Source organism: Sarcophilus harrisii, chromosome 6 (genome assembly GCF_902635505.1).
Source record: "Sarcophilus harrisii chromosome 6, mSarHar1.11, whole genome shotgun sequence".
NCBI classification, from domain to species: Eukaryota; Metazoa; Chordata; class Mammalia; order Dasyuromorphia; family Dasyuridae; genus Sarcophilus; species Sarcophilus harrisii.
The window spans coordinates 7090226-7105549 of record NC_045431.1 but is presented as its reverse complement, the minus strand read 5'-3'; the positions used below and the strand labels follow the sequence as shown (position 1 = coordinate 7105549).

Below are 15324 nucleotides of genomic sequence, written 5' to 3'. Positions count from 1 at the left end.
GACTTCTTTCACTTTGAATATTCTTAAATTAATGACAATGTTAAACCTCTCACCTGCACTTGAAGGGCTTCCACACCACATGAGTCCATCAGCCATGTAGCCCAGCAATGTGTCCTCCAGAGTGAGCAGATCGCCCCGGACTTTGGTGTACTGATGAGCCAACTCATTGGTCTTGCTCCAAAGCAGGGTCTAAAAAAGAAAAGGCAGTTGGTCTATCACTATCTATCTGGCCCTCTCCACCAGTCAGGTCTCATATAGACTAATGGCTTCCTATCTGGATCTTTTAGGAAAGATATTGCAAACTTTGCAGTGCCCAGGGAAGAGTGACTAGGACAGCCAAGGGACTGGATCATTATATTCTAAGAGGAAAAGCTTGAGCAGCTGAAAATAGTGATTGTGGTCCTAAATATATAAAGGTATTGTGAAAGACTCATCCTAGGTCTCTCTAGAAGCCTATAGTATAACCAATAAATAGAAGTTATAGAGAAGCAGATTTTGGTTCAACTTAAGATTAAATTTGCTTTTGCACAAAAAAGATTCTAGAAGATCTGAGTTCTAGTTAAGCACTATTAAGCTGTGACCCAAGGCGTTAACCTCTTTGTGCCTCAGTTTCCTCATCTCTAAAATAGGATGATGGCACCCATCTTACAAGGTTGTTGTGAGTATAAAATAAGATAATAATTGTAAAAAATACTTTGCAAATCTTAAAGTACTGTAAAGTATCGTTGTTGTTTGACACAATTAGACTTGGGAAGTCTTAAGTGGTTAAATAAGTATTAGTCATAGATGTTGTTAAGGGCAATCTGAACTGTGAGATCCAGCTTTAATCTTAAAGTGAGCACTATAAGGGACTTCAGAGACATCCAGTCCAACTCTTTACTGATGAGTAAATTGGGGGAAAGGGCAGGAATAATTGTATTTGGGAACCCTTTTTCCTAAGCTCTCTCATATCTTTTATCCCATTTCATCCTCATGACTTCTTAAACAGGTCTTTCTTCTTTTTTAAAAATTCTTTTTGTCCTCTCAGACCCGTGGAAGAGGAAGGAATTTATGACCAAAGAAGAACTAGAGATCATTATTGATCACAAAATAGACAATTTTGATTATATCAAATTGAAAAGCAAACAAAACTAATGCAGACAAGATTAGAAGGGAAGCAATAAACTGGGAAAACATTTTTACAATCAAAGGTTCTGATAAAGGCCTCATTTCCAAAATATAGAGAGAATTGACTCTAATTTATAAGAAATCAAGCCATTCTCCAATTGATAAATGGAGAAAGGATATGAACAATTCTCAGACGAAAAAATTGAGACTATTTTTAGCCATGTGAAAAGACGTTCCAAGTCATTATTCATCAGAGAAATGCAAATTAAGACAAGTCTGAGATACCACGACACACCTGTCAGATTGGCTAGAATGACAGGGAAAGATAATGAGGAATGTTGGAGGGGATGTGGGAAAACTGGGACACTGATACATTGTGGGTGGAATTGTGAATACATCCAGCCATTCTGGAGAGCTATTTGGAACTATGCTCAAAAAGTTATCAAACTGTGCATACCCTTTGATCCAGCAGTGTTTCTACTGGGCTTATATCCCAAGGAGAAACTAAAGAAGGGAAAGGGACCAGTATGTGCAAGAATGTTTGTGGCAGCCCTCTTTGTAGTGCCCAGAAACTAGAAACTGAGTGGATGCCTATCAATTGGAGAATGGCTGAATAAATTGTGGTATATGAATATTGTGGAATATTATTGAACTGAACCAGCTACACCCAGTGAAAGAACTCTGGGAGATAACTATGAACCACTACATAAAATTCACAATCCCTCTATTTTTGTCCACCTGCATTTTTGATTTCCTTCACAGGCTACACTATTTCAAAGTCTGATTCTTTTTGTGCAGCAAAATAACTGTTAGGACAGGTATACATATATTGTATTTAACTTATACTTCAACATATTTAACATGTATTGGTCAACCTGCCATCTGGGGGAAGGAGGGAAAAGTTGGAACAAAAGGTTTTGCAATTGTCAATGCTGAAAAATTACCCATGCATATATCTTGTAAATAAAAAGCTATAATAAAAAATCCTTTTTTGTTCTGCAAAATTGGGCAACTGCTATTCAATGCCACCCCTACTAGGAACTGACTATACTGTCCCAAGTGACTCAGTTTCCCTTCTGAGCCTGAGGCGGGGGTTTTTTGCCTATAAAATGAGGACTTGGACCAAATGATCTGTACTATCTCGTGTCTAAAATTCTGTGAGAACAGAGGTAATTAAGTAAGTTTCTCAAGACCACATGGCTAGTTAAGGATCCACAGGATCCACTTGTGATCCTGTCATTGGAGAAAAACTTTGTGGAGCACCCTCCAAATTCCCTTTGCCACAGTAGGAAGTCAAGGAGGATTTAGGCAGTCCCAAGGAACATATCGGAATAGATATGTGGTTGTAGGCTCTAATGAAGGTATATCATACACCCACCATATTGCACTTGGGCCTCTGCTCTTGGATATGGAATGGAAATGTGGTACAGTGGATAAACTTGGGTCCAAATTTTGCCTTCAGTACTTATTGCTTATGTAACCCTGGACATATCATTTAATTTCTTAATGATTGGACCCACACTTAACACTGTACACCAAGATAAGATGAAAATGGGTCCATGATTTAGGCAAAAGAACGAGATTATAAATAAATTAGAGGAACATAGGATAGTTTACCTCTCAGACTTGTGGAAGAGGAAGAAATTTGTGACCAAAAAAGAACTAGAGATAATTATTAATCATAAAATAGAAAATTTGGATTACATCAAATTAAAAGGCCTTTGTACAAACAAAACTAATGCAGACAAGATTAAAAGGAAAGCAATAAACTGGGAAAACATTTTTATAGTTAAAGTTGCTGACAAAGGCCTCATTTCCAAAATATATAGAGAAATGACTCTAATTTATAAGAAATCAAGCCATTCTCCAGTTGATAAATGATCAATGGTAAATATGAACAGAAAATTTTCAGATGATTAAATTGAAACTATTTCTACTCACATGAAAGGGTGTTCCAAATCAAAGAAATACAAATTAAGACAATTTTGAGATACCACTACACACCTGTCAGGTTAGTTAAGATGGCAGGAAAAAATAACGATGAATGTTGGAGGGGATGCGGGAAAACTGGGACACTGATGCATTGTTGGTGGAGTTGTGAACAAATTCAACCATTCTGGAGAACAATTTGGAACTATGCCCCAAAAGTTATCAAATTGTTCATATCCTTTGATCCAGCAGTGTTACTACTGGGCTTATATCCCAAAGAGATCATAAAGAAGGGAAAGGGACCTGTATGTGCCAAAATGTTTGTGGCAGCCCTGTTTGTAGTGGCTAGAAGCTGGAAACTGAGTGGATGCCCATCAATTGGAGAATGGTTGGGTAAATTGTGGTATATGAATGTTATGGAATCTTATTGTTCTGTAAGAAATGACCAGCAGGATGAACGCAGAGAGGCTTGGAAAGACTTACATGAACTGATGCTGAATGAAACGAGCAGAACCAGGAGATCATTATATACTTCAATAACAATACTCTATGAGGATTTATTCTGATGAAGGGGATACCTTCAACAAAGAGAAGGTCTAATTCAGTTCCAGTTGATCAATGATGGATAGAATCAGCTACACCCAGAGAAGGAACATTGGGAAATGAATGTGGACTACTTGCATTTTTGTTTCTTCCCAGGTTATTTTTACCTTCTGAATCAGATTCTTCCTGTGCAACAAGAGAACTGTACAGTTCTGCACACAATATATATGTGCACATACATTGTATCTAGGATACACTATAACATATTTAACATATATAAGACTGCCTGCTATCTAGAGGGATGGGATGGAGGGAGAGAAGGGAAAAGTTCGAACAGAAATGAGTACAAGGGATAATGTTGTAAAAAATTATCCATGCAGGGTTCCGTCAATAAAAAGTTATAATTAAAAAAGAAACTTCACTAAAAAAAATAATTTCTTAATGATTTAGGCAATTCTCTAAGACATGGCTTCTTTATCATAAATGGGTTGCAACGTGTTGATTCTGCGATTTTTAATAGAAGAAACTCTCTAAACAAGGAAGTCACAGATCCTTCACATATTAGATGTTTTCCCAAGTCTGTTGTTATTGTTGTTTGTCCTTCTTTCTGGAAAGAACATCAGGGAGGTGATGCCCTGAGATGCAAGTGAATTAGACTGAAGTGAAGGAGGGCTGGGCAAGATCACCTCCCTTATTTTCTTCCCCATTGCCAGCTGGGTCCAGTGGCCAGATCAAAATCTGACCCTAATCTCAGAGAGGAGGGGTTTGACCTGGGTCACTTTGCAATATACTTCTCTTAGTCAAGAAGATAGGAATCTTTCCTGTGAGATAACCTTGAAGATAAGGAGCATCCGTTTCTCTTATTGATCCTTTGAGTTGATATTTTAAAAATAGCTCATATTTAAGTAGTGCTTACAAAGCACTTCTCACAACCATTGCGAGCACAGTGGTGTAAATACTGTTTTGTCTTTTATAAATGGGGAAACTGAGACTAAGACAGGCTCAGTCACTTGTCCAAGGTCACACATTTGCCAGATGATTGATCCCAAGCCAGGACAGCCCAAGGAAAAAGCAGAAAGTGAGTGGAATTTGTCTTTCCAAAAATTTTCTTTCCCTCTTTCCAGATACTCAGCATGAGCTTTTTATCAAACTGACCTCAGCCTTCCAACTGGAGTTTTTTGGGGGTGTTTTAGTTGTTGTTTATTTGTTTGTTTGTTTGTTTTGCACCACTCTTGCCTCCACTGTATGCCTGCCATTTTCAAAACCTACCTCAGGGAAGCTGACAAAGTTTACACTTATGGGAGAGGGCTATTATCCAACTGCTCTCCAAACAATCCTCCTTCCTTCCCAGTGGACCCAAATACATTTGAATGTATTCTGGAGGTGGCCCTTTCTTGGTTTAATGCTAAAGCTCAGAAATTCAAGCCAAGGAAAATACATGTGCACCTCCAAGATGACTGTGGGAGGAAATCCTGGAAAAGAGAGTCTTGTCCTAACCCTCAAATCACATGTATGTATAACTGCCTTCACTAATACCTAGTAGGGTCCTTGGTCCCTGTAAAAGGACAAATATTGGCTGAGCGTTTGTTGGGTGGGAGGCACTGGTTTTGATGCTGAGGTTTTCCTTGGAAGTATAAAACCCGATTCTTCATATCGTTTATAATCTGCTTGAAGAGAAACATCTAAACAAATGCAAATGGGGAGGAAATAAATCAGAAGAGAGATGTAGACACCAAGTGCCGAGAGACATCTGAGGGGAGAGATATAATGGCGGTCTAGAGTAGACAAAAGGAATGTCACAGAGGAAGGGAGAGCCTAAAGCTAAGACTTGAAGCAGAGGAAAGCCTACTCTTCAGAAGTTTTAGGGAGTACGGTAACCAGGAATAAGGGAGGATTTAGAGAGGCTGTCATTCCTCCAATATTCATTATGCCCCTTCTGTATACAGGGTCCCATGCTAAATGTAAGGGAAATCAAAAAACAAATACTGTGTATTCATCCCAGACCTAATTCATGCTTTGTCCTTCCCTATGAAAGGCAACATAAACTAACCAGATCACCTTGGACTTGGGAGATGAGTTCAAGTCTTGACACTAACACCAACTAGAAAACCCTCAGCCTCAAAATCCACAACAATGTAACAAAAAAGACATTGTTTCTCCCACTTACCTCATGGTCCTTTGAAAGCCTTAAGGCACTATACAAATGTGAGTTATTATTATTACATAGGGCATCATCCCTTCCCTGAAGAAGTTTAAGCTCTAGCGGGGTGATAAATTACTTATTGATAACTATAATATCTGTCGTCAGATCATAAAATTATTCTGCTACAATTCCTCACTTCAATGGCTCTTAAATCAAGATGGCTTTCTCCATCTCACCACTTACATTTATTTCCATGGCAGTAGAAATTGTCTCTGGTAGTTGGACAGTGTTTCATCCCTTATAAAAAAGATCATGTCCCAAAAGTCCCTGTTGCTATAGGCAACCCCTATCCACGACTATCCACCCCAGGCCTTCTTCAGCACAGAGTGGCCTACCCTGCGAAGGTGAGCATGGTCTTTGGAATTTCTCCTACCCACATCACAGTGCTGTTGGCTTTTCTTAGTTGGTGAGTATTAATATTTCTTTAAAAACTACTTCATTAATAATACAAAAGTAGATCTGACCAGAGTGATTCAGGATACAAATGTGTATCTACAAAGTTCAAACAGTGACTTACCTTATTACAAGGTATAGGATGAGCAGCCAATGCCATCAGTGGCTGATAATCTTCTTCTGTAATGTTGCATGGGTTCTTGGAAATGAATGCTTTTTCAAAAGCTTCCCATATTTTTAGACAATCCTTTCTGCAGAAAAAAAAGAAAATATCTTTGTGTAGAGTCCAATTGAAAAAAGAATACTCAATTCTTTAACATCAACCATCAGCAAAGGATTTAAGTGTCTCATTTTTGGATATTTCAATACTGGGTTGAATTGGAGAGTTGATAAAGACCTTACTTTTCTCAATGAAAAAGAAAATCAGTCAAATTTGTATTGACTTCTGTGAGATAATAACAGTAATTCATTAATAAAGTACTTCCATATTTACAAAGTATTTTCCTCACCAAAAAATACTACAAAATAATTAGGACAAAAATGATTTACCTCCATTTTATATGACGCAATTAGGTGGTGCCAGGGTAGATAGAGTGCTGGGCCGGGAATCAGGAAGACTTTCTAAATTCAAGGATGGCCTCAGATACTTAACTACCGACCCTGCACAAGTCACTTAACCCAGTTTGCCTCAGTTTCCTCATCTGTTAAATGAGCTAGAGTAAGAAATGGCAAAGCACTCCAGTATCTTTGCCAAGAAAACCCCAAATAGGGTCATGAAGAGTTGGACTTGACTGAAGTGATTCAACAACAGTACAATTTTATAAAAGAGGAAATTGATGACTTGTTCAAGGCCATGCAGTTAGAGAGTATCAGAGTCAGGATGTAGTGGGAAGAATATTGAAGTTGGAGTAAGTGAAGCCGAGTTCCAAACCAGATCAAGAACAAGTCCTGTAGGAGGCTTAGCTAAACCATAAAGGACATAGTCCATTTTTATCTTTTCATCTTCATTTCCTAGGCCAATGCCTTATATAGAATAGGTGCTTAATAGATATTTGTTGGATTTAAATAAAGACTTCCCCCAATAAATTTAGGTCTGATTTCCCCATGCAGTACCCAATGCTTTAGACCAATTTCTCCATCATTTATTCTCCTATCAAAGTTGACTGAATTTATTTATCCCCAGGTTCTTATATGCAAAGTAGTTTAAGGGGGAAGGGAGGGAAATCTTCACACATTAAATAAAATTTCAATCTGAGAAATGGTTGAATGTGTTACAGCAAAAATCTGTGTGGTCCAGTAAAAACCGATGCTGTTTTTGGCCTCAGAGGATCTGAACTCAAATCCTAGATCCTGGACCTCATTTGACCCTTGTGCCTCAGTTACTCATCTGTAAAATACAGAGATTACAAAAGTCACTAAATTGCACACATTTTAACTAATGATAATACCATTATACCTATATTCTCAATGGAATTTTTAAAAAAGGGAAAGGACCTATATGATTAAACATATGTACAGCAGAGTTTGTTGTAGTAGCAAAAGAACTTGAAAATAAAAGGGTTTCCATTACACACCTGTCAGATTGGCTAAGATGACAGGAAAAAATAATGATGATTGTTGGAGGGGATGCGGGAAAACTGGGACACTGATACATTGTTGGTGGAGCTGTGAACGAATCCAACCATTCTGGAGAGCAATCTGGAATTATGCCCAAAAAGTTATCAAACTGTGCATACCCTTTGATCCAGCAGTGTTTCTACTGGGCTTATACCCCAAGGAGATACTAAAGAAGGTAAAGGGACCAGTATGTGCCAAAATGTTTGTGGCAGCCCTGTTTGTAGTGGCTAGAAGCTGGAAACTGAATGGATGCCCATCAATTGGAGAATGGTTGGGTAAATTGTGGTATATGAATGTTATGTAATATTATTGTTCTGTAAGAAATGACCAGCAAGATGAATACAGAGAAGCTTGGAGAGAGTTACATGAACTGATGCTAAGTGAAATGAACAGAACCAAGAGATCATTATATACCTCAACAACGATACTGTATGAGGATGTATTCTGATGGAAGTGGATTTCTTTGACAAAGAGACCTAATTCAGTTTCAATTGATCAATGATGGACAGAAGCAGCTACACCCAAAGAAAAAACACTAGGAAATGAATGTAAACTGTTTGGATTTTTGTTTTTCTTCCTGGGTTATTTCTACCTTCTGAATCCAATTCTCCCTGTGCAACAAGAAAAATGTTTGGATCTGCACACATACATTGTATCTAGGATATACTAGGACATATTCAACATATATAGGACTGTTTGCCATCTAGGGGAGGGAAAAATCGGAACAGAAGTGAGTGCAAGGGATAATGTTGTAAAAAAAAAATTACCCTGGCATGGATTCTGTCAATAAAAAGTTACTATAATTTAAAAAAATAAATAAAAATAAAATAACATAACATAAAAAAAAATAAAAGGCTTTCCATCTGTTGGGGAGTGGCCAGAGAAATTATGGTACATAAATGTAATAGAAAATTATTGGATCGGCTTAACTGAATACAGTGTTTTACTCTTTGAATAAAATCAATGGTAGCAATAAACAATAAATAATGTAAAAAAAAAAAAAGAAAATTATTGGGTTATAAGAAATGAGAACAATGGAAAACCAATATGAAATGATGCAGTGAATTGGGCAAAACCAGAGCAATCTATATGACAAAATCATTAGAAAGAAAAATCATTTCTAATGACCTTTGGACTGGAAATGCAGAATAAAAAATAGGTTATGAGGGAAAAAAAGAAAAGAAACTTTGAAAGGTAAGTTTCAATGTGATGACAGACCACAGTTCCCAAGGACCAATGATGATGCATACTATCTCTTGGCACCTCTTGGCAGAGGGGTGATGGACAAGATGCAGAATGAGACACATGCATGGCCCATGCAGACATTTAAGTTCCTTGACTACAAACATTTGCCCCTTTTTCTTTCTTTTTCACTTGGCAGGAGTGGCAGTGGAGGGAAGAAAGGGAAAAGGAAAAAATACTTGTTAAAAGCTAGGAAAAAAATCTTTACAAGTGTTTCTGATAAAGATCTCATTTCTAAAATGTATTCTTATAAATTTGACACAGTTCTTTATATGTTATCCCCCAATTGAATAAATATTTACATCCAAGGATATGAACAATTTTCAGATGAGGAAATTAAGTTATCTATAGTCATATGAAAAAATGCTGTAAATCACTATAATTTAAAAAATACAACTTAAACAAGTCTGGAGTACCCCCCTCACACCTCTCAGATTGGCCAAGATGACAGGAAAAGATAATGATAAATGTTGGAGGGAATGTGGGAAAACTGGGACACTAATGCATTATTAGTTGAGTTGTGAAATGATCTAATCATTCTAGAGAGCAATTTGAAACTATACCCTAAGGGGTATCAAATGGTGCATAATTTTAAGCCAGCAGTGCTATTACTGGGTCTATAATCCCAAGAAAATCATAAAGAAGGGAAAAGGATCCACATGTGCAAAAATGTTTATATCAGCTCTTCTTGGGGTAGCAAAGAATTGGAAAATGAGTAGATGCCCATCAATTGGGGAATGGCTGAACAAGTGGTGGTGTATGAAGGTAAAGGAATATTATTGTTTTATAAAAAATGATGAACAAGCCGATTGTAGAAACACCTGGAAAGATCTACATGAGCTGATGCTGAGCAAAACAAGCAAAACCAAGAATAGATAGTACACAAAAAAGCAAGAATGTGCAATGATCAACTATGAAAGACTTGGTTCTTCTCAATGGTTCAGTGATCCAAAGCAAACCCAATAGACTTTGGACAGAAAATACCATCTGAATCCAGAAAAAGAACTGTATTCATTTTTTTGTTTGTTTGTTTTTAAATCTCTTCTATGGGTTTTTCCCTTTTGCTCTGATTTCTTTCTCCCAAACTTGATTTATAAAACAATGTGTATTAAAAATAAATTAAAATGCTTGTTAAGTGAAAGAAATAATTGTAAAATGAAATTTTAAATGAAATGAAATGAGGTAGATGGATAAGGTGCCCTCCAAGGTCCCTTCAAGCCCACGATGCTTAGACCATAAGGCACAAAAAAACTTTAGAGTCTATTTGCCTCATCTTACACAGGGAAATGAGAACTCTTTCTCCAAGTCAAACAAGTAGTTAGGAGCCATCAGGACCCAAACTCTTGTTTCCCAATTTCCCCATCCTGCTACCTTCCCACTAGGAGCATATGCATGTTACTGGAATATCCTATAACCAGGCTACCTTTGCCCCAAGTATTGCATCACCAATCAAATTCAGACATGATGGCAGACCACAGGCAAGACATTTATCTGAGTCTTGAAGTGGGGAACAAAACGAAGTTAGATTTACCTATGAGAGTTTTATGGAACAACAGAAGTTTCTCCTAGTTTTATTCACTCCATGGAAATAAAGTGGTTTCTACAATCCAGTCCCCGATGGCCATGGCACTTTGTCCCCAAACCCCTGCAAGCATACATCCAAGCTAAGGACATGGAAGAGAATTCAAAAGCTGCTCAAAGAGGTTAGATTAATGGCTACCTGGAAAATAAGACCTTGAATTTCTCAATGAAAACATCTGCCTTCGTGAACAAAGAATAACCTATTGTCACGATCATTTCAATTGTTCCTATTCTTTGGAGTTTGAGATTCACACTAAGATATATGAAAGGTTATCATATGTGGAAGTAAGCAGGATGAGCAAGAGGAAGCCATGGGGTAGGCAAAGACTCATTCACCCTTTCTTGGCTAAGGATCCCCCCTACTAACCTGACACATATGGTCATCAGTTTATATCTTTTGTCATTTTTCCCCAATCTCCCATCTAGTTTCTGGGGCAGTTGCATGGCTTAGTGGACAGATCATTGTGTTTGGAGTCAAGAAGACTCATTTTCACGAGTTCAAATTCTACCTCACTCATTGATTGTATAACTCTGAGCAAGTCATTGCCTCAGTTTCCTCATCTGTAAAAACAAGCTGGAGAAGGAAATGACAAAAAATACTCCATTACCTCTACCAAATGGGGTCACAAAGAGCTGACGTGACTAAAAACAACTGAATGATTAAATCTAATTTAACTGAGAAAAGGAAGATAATATAACCACCCCCTGTCTTTTCACAAACCAGGGTGGCCCCATCATATTGTTCTTGTCTCCTCAGCTTTATAGAGAACAGATCAAGCTTCAGGCAAAGAAACAGAAGGTTGGGAAGAATTCCTCAGCAAGATTTCATAAATGCCCTAGAATCTCAGAGACATTTAGAAGCCAGCATTTGTGAGGGAAGAGATTCTCTGTGTCTATGTGTGTGTCTCTGTGCATGTGTTTCTCTGTGTGTATATTTCTCTGTTTCTCTCTCCCTCTTCCTTCTCGTTTTGCCCCTTCGCCTTTCTTCTCTCTCCCTGTCCCTCTCTCTTTCTCTTGTACTGATGAGTATTCCTAAGTCTTCCATTGGCATAAAGATCTGTGACTAAAATTGGCTACAAATGAAAATAACTCTCTTCCCTCCTTTCAGTATCCTGTCCTGGAATACCCTGCTTGGCAAACACCTGGGCACTGCAATCAGGGGCAAGGTTGCAGATAAAAAGGAGGTGGGTAGCTTAGGGCTTTTATGAAACAAGAGCCTCCATTGTGTAGATCTGAACTTATTGGTTTTCCAGCACAAGCATGTTCCATCTGACATTGGGTCCAGGTAGGTAACATGGAAGGGTGGAACGATGTGCTTGGCCCATCTGTCTGGGGCATAGATCAAACGCTATTCTCCTCCAGGGAGCCTTCCCTGAAATCCCAACCCACCAAGTTCTCATCCTCCTCTGGCACGTGAAGAGTGGGGGCCAAAAGCCAACAAGATGCTGAGCTTCTTAAGGCTGAGACCCTGGCACAGTGCTCTGTGCCCCCTAGGCACCAGCTCAATGCAATTCCTTTGATAAGTGCTCATTAAGTAGTCCCTGAATGGGAGGTTGGTTGGTTGGTTAGATAATAACTCCGAAAGTTAACTTGGCCTCTGTTTATATTGGAAAGAGCTCCAGGTTTGGAGGTCAAGGACTAGGGCTAACCTCCCCATTGTATTACTCACCACCAGGGTGACCTTAACTTTGGGAGGTCTCCATTTCTTTGATGGAAAAAGAGTCTGAATTAGACAACCTTGGAGGTCCCTTTCACTTTCAGATCTACAAATCCATGAGTTCAGCTGTACTTGAAGATCAGGGTCAAAGGATTGGGGGTCCAAGGGCACTGTGTTTGACTGTGGCTGATCAGCCCAATCTTAGCTTGGTAGAACCAAAACACATGCTATAGTTTATCAATTAATGGACTGATCAACAAATGTTTATTAACACACTGCAGATGCTGGGTGCAAGGGGAGATTAGTCTAGGGAAGACGTGATTCCTGGCCTTAGGAAACTATAATTGATGTGGGGGAGGACTGAGACACTAACCTGATGACAAGAATGAATAGTAATGCATCCCAGATGATGGTCGGGATTGTGGTTCTTTTGTGTGACCTTCTCCCAAGTTATTCATCTTCTCTGAGGCTCTCGGTTTCCGGAAAGAGAGATGGTTGAACGAGATGACCCCTAGATCTAAGATCTTGTGATCCTATGATCTTTCTGTTAAAAAGCTTCAAAGCAAAGTGCTAGGTGAAGTCCAAAAGGAAAAGGTGCCACAAGCCCAAGGGTCATGGAGGATGGCATATTGGACCTGACTTTGGAGAAGAAGCATGAATTTAACTGGTTAAAAACTGTAAGAAGAAAAAGCAAGAAAATTCATCTCCTCTTGGGATCAGGAAACGCCTCAATTATGGCTTCTCCTTTTCACTTCTGGAATCCATTTGCTGTCCTCCTTCAGACTACCCAAGGGGGATATCCTTGGAGATGAGGGAAGGAGGAGAGGAAGAAGACCCTTTATTGTACAACAAAAGGATTATTTTCCAGAGAAAATTAAAAATGTCTTGAGAGAGGCAATAATACACAGGCTTAAATTTGTGCAAAGATGTAAATGAATGATAACAGACTTTTTCCTGAAAGCAGATTTTGAGAAAGGAGACAGGGAAGAGAACAAAGATGCAGGGTATATAGTGTGAACTATGAAAGGGAAGGAAGATGAAGAAGGGGAGGGGAGAAACTGGGGACACACTTCTCATTTTCCCTGGACCCATTCATATTTTCACCAAAGAGTGAATGTAATGCATAGCTAATATGTTTAACCTGCTTGTATCGGTATAACCTATGCATGGCAATGTGTTTAACCTGATTGTATATGTAGAACCTATTACTTGCTATCTTGGAGAAGAGAGAGAAGAGGAGAGGAAAGGGAGAAAAATTTGAAATTCAATTAAAAAAATGAATGTTGAAGACTATATGTATAATTGGAAAAAATGCTATATACAAGTTTTTAAAAGAGTGAATATGGATACAGGAAAGAAGTGAAAGACATATAAGTCTATCTTATCACTTGACAGAATGAGCAATGAAATGAAAAAGCCTGAGAACTGAAGGAGAATTCACAAGACCCTTCAGTCCCTCAGTTTTTCCATCTGTAAAATGGAATTGAATTAGATAATCTTTAAGATGTCTCTGAGCTTCTAATACTCAATTTAATTCTGTTGAATTCAACAAATACTTAATAAGTTTCTAGTATATACAGAGCACACTACCTTATGCATCTCAGAGATGGAGAGTCCCTTGGGTCCCTGCCACCATAGCACGCTACAACTATCTCCCAGCATTATTGTGAGAATAAAGGAGAAAATGGATGTAAAATGCTTTGACAACTTTGAAATGCTCTACAAATATCTAATATTATTATTTCCATACTACTTCTTATCTTTAAGATGACCAAGCTGATGAAAGTGAGCTTTGACATAAGCAAAAAGATGATTTCCCCATCTTGACACCTCAGGAGAACCCAGCCTTTCTTGTTCTGGCTCTGACTTTGATGTTTGGCGTCTCCTTCCATCACCAAATTGTTCACATTAGTCACAATGTGTGATTTTGATCTGGGCAAGAAGGGGAGATCTTCCCAGATTTCTAGAGGATCATCCCTTCTGCTCTTCCTCTGAAGAGCCTCATGATGAAACACTTCTTTGGCCATGACCTTATGAGATGGTACCAAGCACTTCAACAATAACTCATTTTACTTTGATCTTGAAAAGCTCTGTGCAAATTTCAAGTTCATCTAATGCCTTAAATGGTTGTTTCATTTCTTTCTCCAAGAGTTCATAATTCCCTCGTTCCTTCAGTAATATTTTTGAGAGACCTAATATTTTTAAGGATCCAAGTAAGAGATATTGAAGCTCCAAAACTCAGGGATTCTGCCCTCGCAGAGTTTTTAACTGGTCAGGAATACAAGAGGCCAGCGACTGTTATCGAAATCATAGTATGGACATGCAGTGAGAAGAACAAAGGGCTTTGGGATTTTAGAAGAAAGAGACATCACTTTTGTCTGAGGGAGGGATGGGGAAAACTTGGAGAAATGACATTTAAGCCACGATCAACTTGAAAGTTGGAACAGAATTAAGGGCTAAGGGAACAGGAGAGACAAAAGCAGTAAGGTGGAAAAGCACGAGATCTATCTAGAGAAGTTATTTAGGCTGCCTAGAGGGCCAAACAAAATGAAGAAAAATGACAACGCATTTATAGAAGCTTAAGGTTGCAATACTTTGCAATACCATTAGGAAGCAGACATCACAAGTATCACCATCCCCACTTGGCAGGAGAAACTGAGGCACACAGAGATTAAGTGATTTGCTAAATGACTAGTAAGTACCCTAGCTGGCATATGGATGCAGCTTTCTCTTGCCTCCAAAGCCAGTCCTCTCTCTATGACACTAATTTTATTGCTCCTTAATCATGGGAGTAATACAAAGCAACAAGTATTTATTAAGCACCTGTTCTGCACAATGCCCTGTAACAAGAACACAAAGAAAAAACAAAACAATCCTTACCATCAAGAAGCTAAAATTCTAGTGGGGTGATAAATTTCAACAAATATACATAATTTGTATTATTTCAGGATCGATAGAACACTACAACAAGAGAGAGGAAGATAGTCCTCCCAGGAGAAGGTAGAATACGAAGTGAATCATGGAAACCAAAGATTAAGAGACAAATGTGGAG

General features: G+C 38.4%; 1 protein-coding gene across 1 annotated transcript in view; it reads right to left on the bottom strand.

Moving 5' to 3' along the window:
* Nucleotides 1-15324, bottom strand: part of CD38 (CD38 molecule) — an 80534-nt gene that overhangs the window by 25548 nt on the left and 39662 nt on the right. The window contains exons 2-3 of the mRNA XM_031943474.1: nt 6300-6426; nt 54-189 (exon numbers count right to left, since the gene is read on the bottom strand). Coding sequence (XP_031799334.1) covers nt 54-189; nt 6300-6426 — 263 coding nt within the window. The remainder of the gene's footprint in view (nt 1-53; nt 190-6299; nt 6427-15324) is intronic.